This window comes from Lampetra planeri, chromosome 2 (assembly GCF_965212315.1).
Source record: "Lampetra planeri chromosome 2, kcLamPlan1.2.h2, whole genome shotgun sequence".
Classification (NCBI taxonomy): domain Eukaryota; kingdom Metazoa; phylum Chordata; class Hyperoartia; order Petromyzontiformes; family Petromyzontidae; genus Lampetra; species Lampetra planeri.
The window spans coordinates 8,208,957-8,229,781 of NC_136108.1; the positions used below are offsets into that span (position 1 = coordinate 8,208,957).

The 20,825-nt window shown below is 49.0% G+C and overlaps 1 protein-coding gene across 4 annotated transcripts in view; it reads right to left on the minus strand.

Moving 5' to 3' along the window:
* LOC144726534 (arf-GAP with GTPase, ANK repeat and PH domain-containing protein 1-like) overlaps window positions 1–20,825 on the minus strand; it is a 164,702-nt gene that overhangs the window by 99,110 nt on the left and 44,767 nt on the right. For 2 of the 4 annotated variants that reach the window (XM_078605342.1, XM_078605341.1), the window contains exon 2: window positions 929–987. In XM_078605342.1, coding sequence (XP_078461468.1) covers window positions 929–987 — 59 coding nt within the window. Of the gene's footprint in view, window positions 1–928; window positions 988–11,652; window positions 17,056–20,825 lie in introns of those variants that run through there. The other 2 variants (XM_078605331.1, XM_078605339.1) reach the window with 2 other exon arrangements.

Genomic DNA, 20,825 nt, shown 5'->3' on the forward strand with positions numbered 1-20,825 from the left:
AACCGGTCGGCCGTCTCGTGCATCTTGAGCCGTGAAATACGGGGCAGCAATCATCATGTGAATGTGGGCCAGCCAGGGACACCAATGTCGGGACCACATTTTGACACGGGTTCCATTTTCCAGCGATGTGTGATTGCTCCACTAGAGGGTGGAACAGGGCTCGTGCATCAACAGCCTGCAGGCAGATTTAACGAGCTACCCTGTGTGCATAATGAATAAATATACTTCCATTACTTGACGTATATAACGTTATATATGTAGCATATGTACTACATCTACCATCACGTTGGGTGCGGGTTGACGTACGGAATAACGGTATGTGAAAACGGAAACGGTAAACCGCAAACTGTCCGAGTCGTCGCAATCACTCTGACAAGTTAATCAGCGGGCGACGATGCGGACGGATGGCTGGAGCCTGCTGGTTAATAATCGCGCCGCCGTTCTCAGCGGTGTCACCATGGAGGGCGCAGGCCCAGGATCGCGGCAAATCCGAACAGAGAGGGGTGCCATGGTGGTGAGATGTCAACTACTTCACCTGGTATGCAGGAGGTCGTGGGTTCCCCATCCTGACGGCTGTATATTTGGAGTTTAAATCTCTCTATCCCTGTTTGTCGTGTGGACTTTCCTCCGGATCCTCCGGATTTTCCCCTCCACATTTAGAATCAACGTGCGTTCAGAGTATTTGGCCGCTATAAATGTCCGTATGATATCTCGTTGTGTTATCATTTGTGGCCAGGTCGCTTCTGAAAAAGAGCTACATAGCTCAGTGGGCCTTACCTGGTAAAATAAAAAAAAATTAGTTTAGTTTTAGTTTGAAAGCATCTGACTACACAAGGGCCGTTCGGGGGGGGGGGGGCTCGTGAGCGCGTCCGCCACGAGGCGACGGGACAGATGGCAGTAGTAGTGGTGGGGGGGGGTGGCGACTCACCACATGCAACTCCGGCACGCCACGGCACAGGGTCCACTCCTGGCTGTTTACGAACGAGTCTGGAAGACAAAACAATGGGAGGCAAAACAGGGTGAGTGGCGGGAATCGCGGGTTAGTTCACCTGCTCCGACACAAGGTAAGCCCACCTGCTCCTAAGCCCCCCCCCCAACGCTCCAGGCCACGACTTGTAAACTGTCACGATTCAGGGGTCACGTTTCCATTCAACATTCATTGCTTTTCGTTGTTGTCTTGTTTTCACTGTCGAGTTTGCATTGCTTCGTCGCTTTTTGTAGGGCCCCACGCATGTGTGCGCTTGCCGGGGCCTGCACTAAATGAATACCTGGTGCAGTGTGTAAACATCAGCACTGGGGAGACAAAGACAGCCGGGCGTAAATGCTGGCCAACACCACCCAACCGCCTAGGTGTAACATTTGCATGCAATTTACATATTATTCAAAATGTACAGTAAATGAACGCTGCTTACACGCACGGCATAGGAATCAATGTTAGCCAGTGAATCGTTACATGGTCATGCTAAACCCACGCAAGAGTGTCACGAGAAAGCCGTCAAATACAAACGCTCCAAAGATACCCCAGTATAGCCTGAACAGACTGTTGGGGCAAGTGCTGTTGTTAGCGAGCACCTATGAAGGCCGGCACGGCACACGAGGGGGTGGGCGGCCAGCACCACGTGATGCACACTTGTGCAGTGCTCCCAGAAGGCCTGTGGGTCAGCCAGATGGACACTGAAGAGTGCATTTAACCAAATAATTCATTCGCATTGTCCTTCCCCAGATGTTCACACATTATTCAAATTTTCAGTTGGAAGGAGGCTTACACACGAACCGGCAGCAATGATGGTGCAATACAAAATCCACACGCAAACGCACAACACAAAAATGTAAAAATTCATTTCCCAATTTTATCTTGATTTAGCCATCTGTGTCGTGTCATGCGACAAAGTATCCATTCAGATCTCTCGCACAGCTGTGCAACCCTTCGTGTTGGACAATGGCCCACGGAAGCAGACATCATAGAGCTACCTCTGCGATCCCTTTGTGTGACCTTAGTTCCACAACGCAGCACAATCCCACTCGCTCTGCCACTGAGAGTAATGTTCGTCGCCTGACCAACACATTTGAGGATCTCTCGTTTTTTTTTTAAGTAAGACATCATGCACTAATGGGGTTAGAGGAGCGGATGGCTACGTTGCAGGACTTGCCCCAAAAACTGCAGGTGCTGCTGACAGAGGCAAGGAGACCGCCCGTGATCCTGGGAAAAGGTGTTGTTTGTACAGCACCCACGTGCGCATTTTCACACCAATCAGCCACTTTTGCGGCAACGGCGCGAACACCGGAGGGCTTCAGCAACTTCAGCAGGCCCTCTCCGCTCACCGGCTCACATGACGCCCATCCATTGTTTATCCCTCCCACACTGCTCCTGGCTTTCCAAACAGCCAGGCTGCCCTCGTCTTAACGACAGCAAATAGGCAAACAAGCCCGGGCCATTATTCCCCAAAGGTGGCAAATGATTGTCGCTCTAGACACATAAATACATGACTGCCCTCCCCCCATCCCAGATGTTCATCGCAAGGGGGTGGGGGGGGCATAGCCGTGCTCATCCCCCCCCCCCCTTCTTGGGTCTGTCACATGGAAGCCGACGTTACGACCCCAGCGACTTCGCCAATAACCTTGGAAGAGCAGCCTGCTCACCGCAAACTCGCAACGCCGGCGCCGCGACATGTGGACACTACGCACCGATCAACCCGCCCCCGAGCGCAATGTTCACTTAACGTGCGGGAAAGCAGAGGCCCTTTCACAAGTCATTCATTTTAGATGACCAGGTTTAAAGAAAGCAGCATAGACAAAGATCCCCATGAAGCCTGGGTCAAGTGATGGGACCTCACGAGGGATGCCTTGGCCAGCGCCACACCTGGCTGGCTTGGTTGTGCTTGCACACTGGGCCAAGTGATCATTTGAGGGCCGAGTCAACTTTCGGGAGCCCAAGACATGTGACCCGTAGTTGACGTTAGCTGTGGCTGGGAATCGAACCCAGGTTCCCGGGTTCGTAGTGCAATGTGATGAGTTCTACGCTACACCTCTTATACCACCCCCACGCGTGCCGTGCCATTCTCAATAAGTGTTCGTGAGTCACACTTTCCCCAAACAATCTGTATGGCTATACAGGGGATCTCTGCCTTTGTTATATGCTGCACACGCAAACTATACAGAGTAATAATTAAAATATTATGTTCACTATAAAAGAATGCAATGCAAACATGACATGTAAATACAATGAATAAATACATATTTCATGTATTAGCGATATTTAACAAAATATGAAAATAAAAAAAACAGATGCAAAAATGACCTGGTAATATTTCCATTGTAAGAGATTAGTTCCAAGCTACATTTTTTATTGCTAGATGGGGTAATGCTGACTCATAATAACAGCATTACTGCAAATTGTTACATGCACGGAAAACACTTTAAACAGAGGGGTAATGGAGGGTTAATACCCACGTAATATTTTCTTTCAGCACACACGTACACAAAAGCCAACAATCACTACACAAAGCCAAAGATCGCTCCGGTTCAGCCTTACCAACTGGAGGGACAAGAGCTCTTAGCAAGCGGTTATTAAGGCTGACACGGGCACACACGGCTGGTATGGTTAGAATTTACGTCTGGCTGTATTTGTCTCCCTCGTAGAAATGTTTACACACTGCACCAGGTGCTCATTTGAGGGTGGCTCGACATTCATACACGAAGACAAAGATCCCCCGTATAGCCTTAACTGACTGTTTGGACCAAGTGCTGTTCGCGAGCACATATCAGGGCTGGCACGGCCGACACACGAGGAGGTGGGTGGCCAGGACCACGTCCGGCCACCTCTGCCTACTTAGTGGCGATGTTCACACACCACACCATGGACTCATTTGAGGCTGAGACAACCTAGGAGAAGCCCAGGACCTGTTCAGATAATCGCCACTGGTGTGCATGCACAATGCATTGCTATTACCCTAGAAAGTACTTTATACGGTCTCGGTTCATGCGAGTGGACGAGCGGATCGCTCACTCGGTTGCGCACACGACGGGCTCGCTGTGCCACCCCTGCGCTTGCCCTCCTCGTTACCGCTGCCACGGCTCTGGATCCCACAGCTGTAGTGCAGTCCCCTCGCCGGCAGGGAGGGGGGAGGGAGGGGTGTACGAATCCAGCAAGCGCCCTCTTGGCATTTTAGAGATCGCCTACGAACCCCTTGAGCCTTCTGCAGATCCGCCCCACTCTCGTGAGGTCTCATGACCCCATACACGTCCTGAGGAGTCCGCAGGAACCACCCTGTTAAGAACACCCGGTAAGAGTTTCCCAGGTGGCTCTGCTGTTTCTGGGTTCACCTGTGATTAAACAGGGGTCTCGAGTGTAGCGAGTTTATGGTCTGGGCCCAGACAAGGAATGACGGCAGAAAAAGATCCACGTCGCATCAAGTTACAATTTAGTTTTTTGACTACACTCAGAAAAATATTTCAGCTCTGAGAATTTAAAAACATATTTGCGCCACAGGGGCAAAAGCGCTAAAACTTGTTTAGTGTACTTGCAAGGGCGACAACAAAATATTTCAATGGTTTCGATTGCCATCTGATGAAAGACTTCTATATAAGAGTATGTGGCAAAGTGCAGCGCCCCCTCGCGTGCGGATGGGAGGTCACTCAGAAGCGGTTCCATGGCACCTCCTGCGTGCTCTTCTCTAGCACGCGGTGATGCGCTTGCAGCAACCAGAGATGTTTCGAGAGAGAGAAAAAATATACAAACACGAAAATATTCTACAAAACAACTCCTGGATTCAGACACTACGGCGTCTGTGGGGTCTCAGTGTCGCGTGCCCCAGGGGAATGTGACCTGGCAGCCCCCCCAAGACCTCCAGCTCGCCTCCTCAGATGCTGTGCGTGCAAGCGCTTCTAAGCGTGATGGCTTTCCACACGGATTATTATAATTAGCTCACATCAAGCAAATCGGAATACTGTATCTGACCGCGAAAAAAAAAACTGGGCCATTCCGCCAAATACGAAAGCCTCGGAGCACAGCGTGATCTGATGGGCGAAAATCAAAGGCGCGCCCGTTATATTTTATTGTTGTTATTCATACCGTGGTTGCCTTGTTTTCTCATACGTGTGTTATTTTCACACACAGATTACAGAAAATACAGCGAGCTATAAAGGCATGGGGGGTTATCCAGGGGTACGTTTATGTGGATACATACAGTGGGATGCCACCACATGTATTCAATCAGCAGGTCGTGTCTTGTGGTGGTAAAGAGTGGGTACTCTCACTACGTCAAAGAACATCTTGGCTCTAGCATGGAAGAGTAGGCAAATAATCCTCTAGAGGGGTTTTCAAGAGCTCCCAAAAGTGCAGGGCCTTTCATCAGTGGGGGCTTGAGAAAGATTTTTTTTTTTACCAGGTAAGGCCCAATGAGCAATATAGCTCTTATTCTTTGGGTCTGTCGGTAAAGCCACGTAGATAGAAAAATAATAATGAAAAATTAAAATATCACGACGTTTCGATCGCAACACAAGCAATCGTCATCAGGTGAAATAATATACAGTAAAACCTTGGATTGCGAGTAACTTGGTCTGCGAGTGTTTTGCAAGACGAGCAAAAATGTTAAATATTAATTTGATAAACGAGCGAGGTCTTGCAATACGAGTAGTACGTGTGTACGCTTTGTCTGCCGAGCGTCACGTGATCACAACTGATATACGAGTGCTTTGATATACGAGCGCTTTGGATTACAAACACGTTTTCCGGAACGAATTATGCTCGCAATCCAAGGTTTTACTGTAGTGGGAGAGCTGCTGAGGCAGGACAAAATATAGCGGGAGAGCTGCTGAGGCAGGATGGTTGGGGTGATAGCTTTACGGATTGTGTAGTCTGAATATCCATTCATCTTGAGGGCTTGGTGAACGTGCTCCAGTTCACTAACTAGGTGGTGATGGTCGGAAATACAGCGAGCTCTATGGTGTAGAGTTTTGATGAGGGAATTCTTCTGGGATGGATGGTGGTGGGAGTCAGGTTTTAGGGAGGCATCCGTATGGGTGGCTTTCCTGTATTGAACATCCAAGAATGGTAGCTTGCCATACTTTTCCACCTCCATGGTGAATTTGATAGCTGGGTACATGGAATTTATGTGGTTGAAGAATTGGCCCAGAGCTGGTAGGCCATGTGGCCAGATGATGAACATGTCATCTACGTATCTCTTCCACAAGGAAGGACGTAGGGTGGATGCCTGGATGGCATCTGTCTCAAAATTTTCCATGAAAAAATTGGCTACAACTGGAGATAAGGAAGAACCCATTGGGGTACCTTCAACTTGTTTGTAGAATGCTCCATTCCAGGTGAAGTAAGTATTGGTGAGGCAATGTCTAACCAGGGCCGGTACATCAACATTCAGTCGTTGTTGGACCAAATCTTCTATGATTGCAATGGTGTCAGGCACAGGAACTTTGGTAAACAAAGATACTACATCGAAACTGACAAGCAAATCACCTGAAGATAGTGGGATGTCCTTAATTAACGATACCAAGTGAGCTGAGTTAAGTACAGCTGAGGTGGTCTTACCAGTGAATGGTTGTAAGGTCTCAGACAAAAATCGGGCCAGTTTGTAGGTGGGTGAGTCAATGGTGGAGACGATAGGACGGAATGGTGTACCTTCTTTATGGATTTTTTTTGGTAAGCTATACAAGCTCTTTTTCAGGAGCGACTTGGCCACAAATGATAGCCCAATCATGTGGAAATTTTTATCAGCCAAATATTCTAATCACATGTTTCTAGATGTGGAGGGAAAACCCGGAGGACCCGGAGAAAAATCCACGCTACCACATGGAGAGAGAACATGCAAACTCCAAATATGCAACAGGTGTCAGGGTCGAGATCGTACCCACGACCTCCTGTATACCAGGCGAGGTAGTTAACATCTCGCCAACTCAGCGGTGCAGCCCTGCAATCAATTGCAGCCCTGGAATCAATTGCAATCAATTGCAATCAATTGCAGGGCTGAATAATTTTCCATTCGCGTACAGTGCAACACGAAAGCCTAATTACACTTTTCTAATGTAATCACAACCCCCCCCCCCATCCCCCCCCCCCGCCCAAGATACCGACAATTCTCACGCGCTCGTCTCGATATTCAAATTGAGACTCGAGACAATGTTGCCTCTGCCCAGTAACGAAGCAGAACAGGCTGTCGCTGCTCCCAATGTCACGTCGCTCATTAATTATTGACCGTGTGCTTTTTTTTCGTCGTCGTGTCGTCATTTGCAATTGGCTGGGGCTTAATTTGCATAAATTAAGAGTCGCGAATGCCACTCGCGTGTCGTGCGCGGGCTTGCCGTCGAGGTGACGCAGGCGCCTCGACTCGCCGTCACAAAAGAATCCCTCCCCACTAGCATCGTGCCTAGTTGTTGTTTTTCCCACCACCCCCCCCCTTCCGTATCAAATCACGCAACTGAGCACGTTTTTTGCCGGGCTCAGGGTCGTCCTTTGCTGTCCTAATTACGCCGTGCTACCCCTGCTACCGCCGCCGCCACCGGCACAGCTGCTTACGACAGCAGGGCGAGCGAACCTTTGGGGGGGGGTGTGTGGGGGGGACAAAAAATTCCTCCCTCGAGCTCTTAAAAATAACGCACGAGAGAGGCTTGCGACGGACGCCCCGAGCGACGCGGGGCTTAAGAGAGACGGTTTAACCCCAAAGGCCAAAAACGCGAGCGCACAAATCCTCGGCCGGGAGGAGGCTCCGCGCGCTTTGATCCTTGCGAGGCTCTCCCGTGGGTTTGGTGCCGAATAAAAGCGGCGCTCGCGGTAACGCGGCCCCGCTCGCAGCTCCTCGCAAGCGCACGGCACAGGGGAGGGAGGGGGGGGGGCCCTCGGCACGGGACGACGTGGAGTAGGGTGGGGGGGCAGCGGTTAGGGAGAGGAGAAAAGAGATGTACGTTGAACTTTGTTCGCACCGTACGTTGTCAACCATGCTCATCGGAGACGGAAATGGACAGGCAGACACGTAGGCAAGCGGACAAGCAGGCAGGGGAAACAGACAGGTAGGCCGATAGACAGGCAGGCGGGCAAGCAGACGGACAGAGGGACAGACATATCAACAGGAGACTTGATGCAAAAACAAGCGGACAAATGGTCAGAATAACTGAAAGCTGAACATCCAATTGAGTTTTTTATTGACGGACACACAGATGAACCCATTGATGAATGGACAGGATTGCATACATATAGATGGACAGAAAGACGTTTGGACTGACAGACAGATAAGCCAGCTTAGTGAGGGACAGAGCGATGAAAAAATGGACGTTACTCACACGGACCAGATAGAGAGACAGGGGATTCAATTGCAGACAACCTGAGAGACAGAATACTGCCGGATAAAGGCTGGGGGACAGTTATAGTAATCAGTTGTGGCAACTGAAATATGTATCGCAATCATAAGTAGACATCGGGCAACAGAAATAGAGAAACGTAACACAAACGGCAATCAACAAGACAGGGACACAAATAACAGCAAGCACACCACGACCTGAGATAACCCCTACAGATAGACACACACACACGGGCAGAAACTCTGGCGGATAACAATGATACGAATAATGATCATGCGGGGATTGTAAATGTGAGCATTCACACACGAAAGGGTGTGGCTCAATGAGGGAGTGGTTGATAAACCGTCCCCAAAGTCAGTTCCCGACGGGGACCCATTCTTCATCCAAGCCCTCCCACGCCATGTGCACGGCACACGACAAGAAACTCCCATCCTTTCGCGACCCGCAACGATATTTTTGGAGGGGAAAAAAAAAAGAAATAATTATCATCGCCTAAATATACGTTTTGTCACAGCGGCTGTGCCCACGCGAGTTCCTGCATCGTTTCTGCCGAGCCTTTTTTGGGGACGTTTGCTCGCGAGAGATGGGACAGGCCTCAGGGGATCGAGTTTCAGCGTCGTTACGCTCTCTCCGCGAACCCTGAGCCAAGGCCTTACATTGGAAGTCCAGTGGTGGCGAACCAGCAAATGGTTCCATAGTGGTTACAGGATAAGATTACAGACGGCATTCCCGCGAAGTTCGCTCCCCACTCCCGTCACGGATACAAGGAGTCATACCGCACTGTCGCCAACGTCCCCTTGCAGCCTATGGAGGGCGCTGGGGTCCATGGCTTGTTGGCCAATCACTCCCCAATTCTGTACGATTGTAATATTCCATCTATGCAACTATTGGTGACGGACGCAGACCTGTGCCTACTGCTCGTGCGATAACTATAGTTAAAGGTTGTATAGTCAACATAATTGGGAGTTAAGTCACCTGGTGTGTTTAAAATTATTTATTAGGCTGCTATACATTTCCACATGATAGGCCACTTTGTTCAGCTATCATTTGTGACCAGGTCGCTTCTGAAAAAGCTATAGTTAGAGCTCAGTTGGATTCACCTGGTAGAATAAAAAGAGTTTAGTTGAACACAGCAGCAATCAACAACAACTTTTCCTTCATGCCATAGACAAATTTCCACAGCTGCAGCCACGGTGGAGCGAATCGGTGACGGGGATTGAGCTAAACATTCATGAGCTCTGCCATGCTGATCAAAGCAGGATGCCACTCGGGCAAAAATCTGGCATGGTGGAGCGAGCAGGTGGGCTCACACGTGGCAGCTTTGCCGAGTTATAACGCCGCAATAGCTTTTAGAAGATGCAAACATTCCTGCTGTCAAGGTTAAAACTCTTGTGTAGCAGTTGCTGGTGATGGCACCTTCACAGTAGGGAGGTTCTTTCCCTTCAACAGCCAGAGCAGATTCACTACGGCCAGCAGAGCTGTACGACTCCCCAAAATGAGCTGTGAGAGCTGGCGCTGAACTACAACAGCCAGAGCTGATCGAAACAACCAGCGGTGATCTACAGCAGTGTGTGATGAACTGCTACAACAGCCTGCACCGAGTCACAGCAGCCTGCTTGTCAGCTTCCAAGAGCCAACACTGAGCTAGCACAGCCATCGCTGCTGCTCAGCATTAACGATGCATCGATTCTTATGCTCGCGATACAAGCATCCAAAATTGTATGCCTGAGAAATGATTATCAGCGGTTCGTCCAAAATATTTACATTTGAAAACAAAACTCTACCCAAAGAGACAAAATATGATAAACAATACAAATGAGAAGGTAAAAGTTAGGGAAAACATTTTTGATTCTTCGATCAAATCATGGCCACCGCATTCCAACGATTCGCCGATTAACTTGAGGGCAGGAGAGTTTTAATCATTGCATGTCTATGACTACAATAGCCTGCACTGAATCACAACAGCCTGGAGTGAGCTATGACAGCCAACACCGAGCTACCACAGCCATTGCTCCAATAGCCAGCACTCGGCGACCAAGAATCCATCATAGCTTCTGAAAGCCTGGACTGAATACCAACATCATCATTATCATCATCATCATCCTCCTCCTTAGCAGCCTCCTTTGCATAAGAAGAACTCCACTGGCGTGGAAGAGGGTGTCTCTCTCTCTCCAAGCTCGTGCTACTTTCAAGGTGTGACAGGCAAGTGCCTCTTGCCAGACGCGTGTGCTAGGTTGTGTAACGCCCGCGCTGTTTTGATAATTTTGAGATGGCTGCTTTACAACAAGTAAACACCCTGGTAAGGATGGACCCCCCAAAGATGCCACATCCCTAAAGTGTCTGCCACGAAGACACGACACGCCTGAATCCCTTCACAAACACACACTCCCTAAAAAAAAGCCATCTCCGTGAACATAAACCCAGCCGCCTAAATAAATAAAAACACACACACATACAGACACGCACACACGTGTACGCACAATAAAAACCGAACCTCATAAAATAAACCTGGGCTGGTAAACCTGGGCTCGTAATTACAGAATGCGGCATTTTTATTTTGCGCAAACAAGCTGGCACGAAAATTCAATGGCAGCTTCAGTGTCGTTTTTTAAAAACAAAATGTAAACACGTGCTGTTGAGTGGCCCCTTCCAGTTCGCTCAAGTGGCTCTGAAATTTTCTGCCGCATGAACAGTTTTGTTTAAAACATACGCATGATAAAATCCGATAGTTTACGCTAGGCGTGTGTTTTTAATTGGTTGTAAAACTTTTTTCCGTCTAAAAATAAGTATTTCCATCGATGTTACAGCCATGAGAGGCATGTTGTATGAAAATGTGACTTTTAGAATTGTCCAATAGAATTTAATGAAAATGTGTTGAATGACCTTATCTTTATTATCTCCATGGACACAATAGGGCATATCAGTGGTAAGGTGGCGAATAATACATATATGAATCGGTCTTGGGCCCCTCTGCCTTCATAAACCCACAATCACTTATTTGGTGAAGTATGGTCAAACAACCCCCACGACCAACACAGCATGGCGGAGGCCTTCATCCAGCAATGGTTTCACAAAGGGCAGTTAATTCCGATTACGTAATTCATTATGAGCAGTACCACTGATCAATCTTGAATGAATGAATAAACGCCTTAATTTACACCAAACGAGCACCGATCTCTGTTAAAAAGGAGACCTACACAAAACACATAACAAGAGTGCAAGGCAACAGCACGAGCACAAAACTACAGAGCACGCGTTTGCGCACCGCACAATCCGAACCGGCTAAGCCCAAACTCCACCCAAAATTCGAGCAACCCCACGACGCAGGTCGAGATGGGCTGTTACCGTCGCTGGCGTGAGCGCCGCCTTGCGGGGCCCCGGGCAGCAGCTCCCAGCTGCCGGCGAGGACTCCTCGCGATGGGGATGCGGAGACCACGTCCCTCTTCCTGATGAACGCGCCGCTCAGCAGCCTCTTCACCCGGCCCTCCTCCGCCGCCGGTTTATCTCTGCGCGGACTCCGGACCACGCGCCCACCGCCCTCACCGTTCGTCTCCCCATCCTTCGGCTCGGTCGACAGGTTTCTGCCACCGCCGCCCGGAGCGCCGCTCTCTCTTTCATCGTCCGTCGACGGGCCGCCGCCTCGGCCGCGCATGCTCGAGAGCTTCCTCCCGAGCGACAGCTCTCGGAATTTTTGGCCAAGGCTCAGGCTTCTCTTCCGCAGGGCCGGGCGGGCTTGTCTGCTCGCTGCCGCTTCCGGCACGTCCGTCAGCTCCGGCTGGAATCTCCTACGAGCGAGGGCCTCGGCGGCAGTCGCCATTGCGCAGCTGTGCGATCGAGCCCTGTGATGTGCCACCACCATCTCCGCCTCACTGTTCTGGACTTGGTCGCCTGCGCTGGCATCGATGGCATTGCCCCCACCGCCGCTGTGCACCTGTGGAGTTGTCTGCCGCTCGGCCTCCAAGCACAGGCGTCCTGAGGGAGTGGATGCACTGGAGCTCCCTTCAGAGCCCTCCTCCCACGTGGCTTTGTTACACGGCTTTACTCGGGGGTTACAAGCATCTGGCTGGAACGTTACCGATTGATTTGCATCACCTTCATGGGTGGCCGGTTTAACAGCCTCCATATGTGGCTTCTGTTCCACTTTGGGAAATGCATGTGCTGGGGAGGACGAAGTAGAATCCACAGGTAAATCATTTTTTTTCTGAAAATGTTTCTCTTTTTCGTGAGGCTCATGCCAGGTGGGTGGGCACTGACCAGCAGCGTCAGACGTGGACTGGAAGCCCTGCTCCGCCAGCCCCGGTTCCAACCCATCCCGACCAGGAGGGAGGCAGCGGTTGGCCCGCTCTTCCCGCAGCAGCCGCGCGCTCCTGCGGGCCCTCTCGCCGAGCAGGAACACGAGCTCCGGGTTTCGGCGCCACACTGTCTGATGCAGGGCCCTCGGGCTGGGCGGTGGCACGTCCACGCGGCCCGTGATGCAGCTGATGGTGTGAGCGCGCTTCCTCTGCTCTGGCGCCATCGCCGGGCGCCACGTCTGAGCATCGGCGCCGTCCCTGCCGCTCTTCCCGGGGGCAGCACCAGCAGCACTCCCTACCGGTGATCCAGCGGCGCCGTCCACACCGGCAGGGACATTGCCCTTCGAGGGCCGACTGTGCACCTCCTTCTCGGCGAGCATCACTCCACGGTTGAAATGATCCGGCGGTGCGCGCTGGAGGGCCACGTTGGACGGGAGGACCTTGGTGTCGAACCGCCCATCGCCGTGCGCTTTCACGCTGGCTCCTTGGTGTCCCATGACCAGGCCACTCCGAGTCAGGCTCTCGTAGCTGCCGGCACGAGCCCCTTCTCGGCCGGCGCAATCTCCGTTAAGAGCGCTCGCAACGTCGTGACCTTTGGCCACTGGGGCGAACTCGCCGGCGGGAGCCGAGCCGTCCTCCCTGAGCGCCAGCGGCTCCTTTCTGACCAAAGTCACGGAGATGCGGCACACGGTCCTCCTCTGAAACTCGCCCTTGCGACCCGGCACTGGGGAGTCGTGCGGGTCCATCATCGCGTCCTCGTGACGGTAAACAAAATCAATTGTTTACGCTGCCTTCATCGCCCAACGTCTTGAGGCCCTCTTTCCTCATGCAGCAGTCTCCCTCCCCTCTCCACTGTGGCGATGGCAGCAGCAGCAGTAGCATTGGCATCAGCTACAGCAGCTGCAGCTGCAGGCTCGCCCAGGACGCCACGTTACATCGCTTCGCGGTCACGCACCTGACAGCTTGCACAACGCGCTCGAGCGGCGCGCGTGGGGATTAACGCGACCACGCTGACGCTGGTGGCGGCGACGGCGACGTGCGGCACTTCACCTCGGGGCAGGCTCAATCGTCACGGCAGCGGGAGGACGGCAGAAGCACTCACGACATCTCCGACGCACGGGTCCCCGCTCGCGCGAGCCGCTCAATCGAAAGACAGTCCACGCAGCGCCCGCCGCGTCGTTGACCGTGCGTGCGGTGTCTCCACGCGCCGCCGACGAACGACAGGAGCTGCTGACATCTCGGTGCAGCGCACGAAGGAACTGTAAACACAGCTGCTGCCACTGCTAACGAAGCGTCAGCGTTGGCTCACGGGCTCACTCCTCCCAGCCACCCCCACCTCCTACCCACCCCCCCCCAAGTCACACATCCACCCATCACCCCGTCATTCCCGCCCCACTCCGGCACACGCACAGCCCGTGCCTTACAACACAATGTCTAAAGCCACACGCAAATGTGGGTGGGAACACAATCCTTATAAGGACGCTTTGGGGGCAGGCTGCAAAAACTGGCGTGGATTTTTGCTGCAACAAGGCATCTTTACGGAATGGAAACACAAATCGCTTGGCCTGGATTTTTTTTGCTGCACATTAAAGAAATCAATACGTCATGTATCAAAGGATAAATATGTTTTGTATTTTCAATTATACAGGACATGTGTGAGTGTGGATAATGTCAATGGTATTTGTAAAGGAAAATATTATTTATTTGCGTGTGACCCCACTGAATACAATTTTTCTCCTCCACTATAAAAAAAACCCTTTGTTCAACCACCATGATTAATGCAGCCTCTCGAGACAGGTTTGGCCTAGACGCTATGCAAATCCACACTGTAACTGTATCATATTTACACATTTGGCAGGAAAACAAGTCAGTGTAATGACACGATGCGCGATGTTGTGTGGAGCCGAGTAAGATGTGAAACGGAGTTTTTCACGCGGATTAGGGAAATGTAGGTGGATAAAAAAACCCAGCAGTCGCCGTCCGGTTTGTGGTGAGCTTCTTGGCCCTATTACCTGGTATCTCTTACCTCGACGTCTCTTTCCACTATCATGATCATCAATTTCTCATTTACCATCACATTGGGATCTCCTCTTGTATTTAATTTTCACATTTTCCTCTCTCTCATACAAAACACTGTCCAGTTTTTTTCAAGGCACTGAATTAATTTTCTTTTGTGTTCGTTTTTCTGCGTGAGAAATATTATACCGTCAGATCCATTCACTCACAATTACTCATGAAAGGTGCCAACATCTAACACTGACATATGTTGGCAACATTTTGGGTTTATTTTGACAAAAATACAATTCTGCCCACACAAATGATATTTGCAAGCATTGAACCAAAAATAAAAGATTGACTAAATTACAGGTTTCCTGAAGTCACTGTCCGACTCTCTGAAGCTGAGACCGGGTTTTTTTTCTCCATACTCAATATTTAGCAACCCACAATGCACTCTGACCCGGTTAAATAGGGGTCGGAGCCCTGAGTTAGCACCGCTGACATCCTGGGTTCAAACCCAGGCTTTTGCCGACTGTGATAAAAGCGGGTTCTCAAGTATAGTGGGGGTTGATTGCTTGTCACTTAATTTTGTTAAATCCCAGCTCTTAGAATAACAAAATCTATCCTTTTGACTGCCACACGGCACCGTGAAGGTGGGCCACCACGGGTAGCGGTGGTGATTTTTTTTTCTATCTACGTGACTTTACCGAAAGACCCAAAAAGTATGAATTCCTGCAGTCACGAAAGCTTTAAGTCAAGGAAGAGAATCCTTCAGGAACTAAGGAATGAGACGCTTCACAACACCAGAAAAGGCTCATTAAGAGCTTTGGCTGCATGCTTCAGACTTTGAGATGATACTTGACATCAAACATCAGACACAAGAAAATTAACTCCCACGTTGGCACTTAAATATCGTCAATTTGCGGAGACAGTGCCCACCGGGCTGCTTGGCAGGCAGGGCACAAGAAAGAGAAGTCGGGCGAGAGAGAGAGAGAGGGGGCACTCAGGGATGTTGGCACAGTACAAAGCGCCGAGATGGCATATGCAGGAGGACTAGTGGAGGGTGGCTCGTTTTGGAAGCCTCCGCCGACTGTAAAGACACGGGAGACATTGTGACGGGTGGCACGGCACGCTAATGATGCAGTTAGATCAGCTGTAACCATGTGCATCAGCGCACGCCTCCGACGCATCCACGAACCTGAAACATGTCACAATCCAGATTCACACATCGTGGGCCTTTTTTGTCTGCCCTTTGAAATATATTTTTAGGCCGATTTCCCTTTAAAGGTGCTCGATCGCAGCTCTTTCATCGTTTGTGCGCTGTTAACACCCCGCCAACGTTGTGGCGTGTAATTAGCGAACGCAAACGCGCGCGCCGCTCGTTTGACACGAGCGCTCTCCCATCCGCGCCGCGTCCTCAATTAAAGTATGCAAATTACTCGGCAGTAATTAACGGAGCGGCTGAACTCGATCTCACGCCAGTAGGACCCCCGGAGCAATTAAACAACTCTCCTCAGTAGGTGCACTTTCTCCGCAGCTTCAAACCGCCGGCGAACAAACGCACATCAAGAACCCCCCTCGACTACCCTCACCGCCACCCACCAGCTCTCTCAAGATTGGCCGCGGGGGATGAAATTTACAATAATGAAGGGGCATTGAAGGAAAGGCTGATTACTGATTCTCGACCGGACAGATGCCTGTCAGGGCTTTGTCAGGGCTTGTAAACTTAATTACGGCAAAGACAACTGTTGATTGCTAAAATGTCTCTTCTTGCCATTGTGTTTGTTTGTTTGTTGCCTTCGGGCAAGTGAAAATTGCGTGCGTTACAAATTACCATTATTATTTTTCGAGTAGTGACAATAATTTCATCCTTTTATTTATCACAAGGTGAGTATCCATTAAGGCAGCAAGCCTTTTCCAAGTTAGAACTGGATAGAGCAAGTAATGAACTTAGCGACAATACATTACAGCACCTCTAAAAAGTATCGAGTAAAATAAAATACGGAAAATATACAACAGCAAAAGCAACGACGCACAACATTATACACATCGGACTCGGACAGGAAAGACTAATTAAGTTTCAACTTCCAATTTTTTTTTCAGGATAAAAAGCACAGTGCGGTTTACATGTTCAAGAACCAGGATTTTCATCGAAATGTTAACTGAAAGAAAAACTGCGTGTTAGGAAACATGAAACCTCCGGTGTAAATATACAACAAACGTAGCTGAAACACACCCTTCCATTGACACCGTCCAAAATAAAGAAACTAATGACATCAGATTAAGCCAGATGATTACGAGGCCTAACCCAAAAAGGTAAATGATCAATCGATCTACTGGCTTTTGCCGAGAGCTGACTTGGCCGGCAACGTGTGCGAGTACACGAGGGGGACACGGCTGGCTGTATGGGGAGTCTGAACAGGTGACCCACCACTGAACAGCGGTCACGCCTTACCTATGAAGCGTCGATGGAACGTCACGGAAACCCCCCCCCCCCCCCCAAATAAAGGACCTCATAGCTTTGAATAGCAAAGATCGTGCCCGGGTTTAAACGGCCGCGGAGTCATTGTGTTGCTTCCTCGGTTGGTTTGTGTTTGCTTGAACGCTCTGATAATGAATAGGCTCACAGCAATAATTATAAAATGGTGAGAAAATAGAACTCCCATGAATAACTTTCACTGTAAGCACCTGCACGAGACCCTCATTATGAATTGCATTCAATTATATATGAGTTCCTGCATTATTAAATGTTTTTATTTTATATTTCATGCGCTTTCAAATTATTACAAAGCAGAATATTCCACGGAGGAGTCTGAGATTGCCGAGCGATCCCATTAAATTGTATTTGATCCACGTTTGATATATATGTTACACACATCAATGTTATATACATCAATGCAGTGTTGTTCACGAGCTCTATACGTTGATGGGGAACAAACACTAATTATATTATTTGGTGTTACCGCATTGGCAGTGGTGCACAAGCAAAAATAATTTTAAAATATATATATTATTACATTCATCTTCTTGGTTCTTTCGGTAAAGTCGCGTAGAAGGTAATAATAAAATAATAAAAATAAAACATAATAATATAAAATTCTCACGACGTTTCGGCCACAACGCAAGCAGCCGTCCTCAGGTGAAGAACAGGGCTGTTGGAAAGACAGTGTCTGAAAGACAGCCCTGTTCGGAAAGACAGCGTCCAGGACACTGCTCCAGTGCCCAACGGGGCTATTTAAAACACACGTGAGCACCAACTGAACATCGTGGGGGAAATGTTTGAAATCACAATTAAATTCAAAAGTCAAAATTTTTTTTTACAATTTTAGTTCATATAGCGCCTCTAGTGGCCACAGGGGGTCACGTGAACGCATGGCATACAAAATACAGGGACAGAAGAGAATCTACTAATCGGAGGCATCTTTGCACGCCGAGCTAACCATCAACGCTGTTTCCAATTCGCCCAAAGGACGTCTTTAAACGGCTCTGAACATCGCCCACGGCGCACAGAGCAAACACAAACTCGGGGGGGTGGGGAGGGGGGCAAAGCATTACGCGGGCCCCACAGCAATAATCTGCAAGGGGATCGTCCATAAATGACGTCACGCGATTTTGGACGATTTTTGACCCCCCCTCCTCGTCACACGGCGTCACAAAAAGTCAGACCCCCCCCCTCAAATATGACGTCACAAAGCTCTGCCCCCCCCCCCCAAATAAAACATGCTTCAAATCGCTTTAAACTATTGTCATTGTAGTGCGTATTTGATGTGGCGCTGCACTGATGTTGTAGGAGAAAACATTAAAAAGTCTTCTTGGTTCTTTCGGTAAAGTCACGTAGAAGGGAAGTAATAAAATAATAAAAATAAAACATAATAAAACAATTCTCACGACGTTTCGGCCACAACGCAAGCAGCCGTCCTCAGGCGAAGAATGAGAACATTATCAAGCTAGGAGCTTATATAGGTGTAGCGAGGAGGAGCGCCTTAACAAAAGAATGTGCATATGAAGAGGAATTTAGCATACCAATGGGCAATGCATAGGAGGTGGGCGGAGGGGTTTCAAAGTCCCATTATGCCCATGCATTATGCAGGATCAACAGCACCACGGGGGGGCGCAAGGAACAGCGTTAATAAAGGAAAGGAATGTTAGTGATATGTAGCTGCATTTGCCAAACAACCACGTAGAAAACCAAAGTGAAAACTACATAAAAAACTAAAATATAAACTGATACTTACTATACTCTACAATAAGCTGAGTTACTAACAACAAATAATAAATTACAATTCTACGTCGTAAGAAGTATATAATATACTTCCATCTAAACTTTATTCTCTTAGCATATACAGTACTATATACTGCCATAGATAAACCCAACATTAAATTATATACTTTATTGCTGTAAACCACCCTATACTTTATACATTTTAATATAACACTATGTATTATTCAACTCACCCTAATGTGTATCGAAATGGTTTATTACGTCCTTCCAATGATTGCTAAGCCTGAATCCATCTTCTCGGTTAAAATTGTCTCTGTGTTTGTATATGTGGATCGCCTCATGAACGAATCTCTCATGATAGCCAGATGGCTTGCAGAGAACCTCCGTCTTGGAGAAGTCAATGTCATGTGAGCCCACTGAGTTATAACAGTGGTCTGCCACGGCTGAGGTGTTTGTCCTACCGTGTTTTAGATCAGCTTTATGTTCACGAATGCGGTCTGAGACGTGTCGTTTGGTTTCCCCAATGTAACTGCTACCACAGAGGCAACTTAGTTTGTAGACGCCAGGGTACTGTATGTCTGGAATCACATCTTTTACAGACGGTACCAGATCACGGATTTTATGTACTGTGTTGAATCGGACCTGGATCTTGTGTTTAATCAGGATTTTGGAGATCTTTTTTGTGACCCCAGCAATGTAGGGTAAGGTGATGGTCTTGAAAGGCTCCTCAACAGGATCTTTCTTGATGGTTGGAGTGATGGCTTTGCGGATTGTGTAGTCGGAGTAACCATTAGCTTTAAGAGCTTGGCGTACGTGTTTGAGTTCACTGGAAATGTGTTCATGGTCGGAGATGCATTGGGCTCTATGATATAGAGTCTTGATGAGGGAATTCTTCTGGGATGGATGGTGGTGGGAATCCGGTTTTAGATAAGCATCCGTGTGGGTGGCTTTCCTGTAGACAGAGTGGCTCATTGAACCATCAGGTCTCCTTTTGATTAGGACATCCTTTACCGAAAGAACCAAGAAGATGAATCCCTGCAGTCACGAAAGCTTTAAATCGAAAATTAAAAAGTCTATTTAATTCAGTAGAACGTGTTGTCTATATTTATTTAAAGTTGCGCATTTTGATGTGACGTCACATTTCTCAACCCCCCCCCCCCCCTCGTCACACATCGTCACAAATGTCTGATCCCCCCCCCCCCTAGGTGCGTGACGTCATTTATGGACGGCCCCCAATGTTAAAACATGTTCTCCAATGGCACGTTTCAACTCTCTCGCACTGACAAAGCGAACGCCTGGTATGATGATGATGAAATCGCGACTCAACATCGTCTGTCCGCATCTTAACAACAACGCGGAAGCGGCACGTGACGAGCACATTTCCCAACCTTACAGATTATTAATTTCTTAACACTTTTTTTTTACCACCACAAAGCCGAGTTTACGAAGATAATCGTACCGTTTTAGGAAAAGAAAAAAATGATGCAGATCAATTCATTCATATATATGATGGTCACCTGCTATTTTCAGGCAGCCTCCCATCCCAATTCTAACCAGGCTCCGAGTTGCTTAGCTTCCAAGATTTTGATGAGATCGAACCCATTCAAGGGCACTTGGCCACTGACAAGAGGGCAGCAGATTAGAGGGAAATAGGGGAAGGGAGTGGGGGTAATGCCACCTGAGAGCCCACATTTGTTTATTGTTAGGGTGAAATACCATGCAATGCAGGATATATCTGCTGCTGATCTAGAACGAGGGCTTGCGACACTTTAAATGGCCTGGCACGAACACATTTTAACCGCACCGATAATGTACTAACGGGAAAAACAAGTCTGTCGACTTGCTGGACACACACACACACCCCTTCCACAGCAAGACGAGGAATGCTCCGTATATCCGCCTTTGGCCACAAATCACTAGTTCTGAACCTATCCTTGCAGTATTTACGGCCGCGTTTGAATGCCCTTTCTGTGACAGCGGGTACAAGACACGGGGCGCTTGTCGTC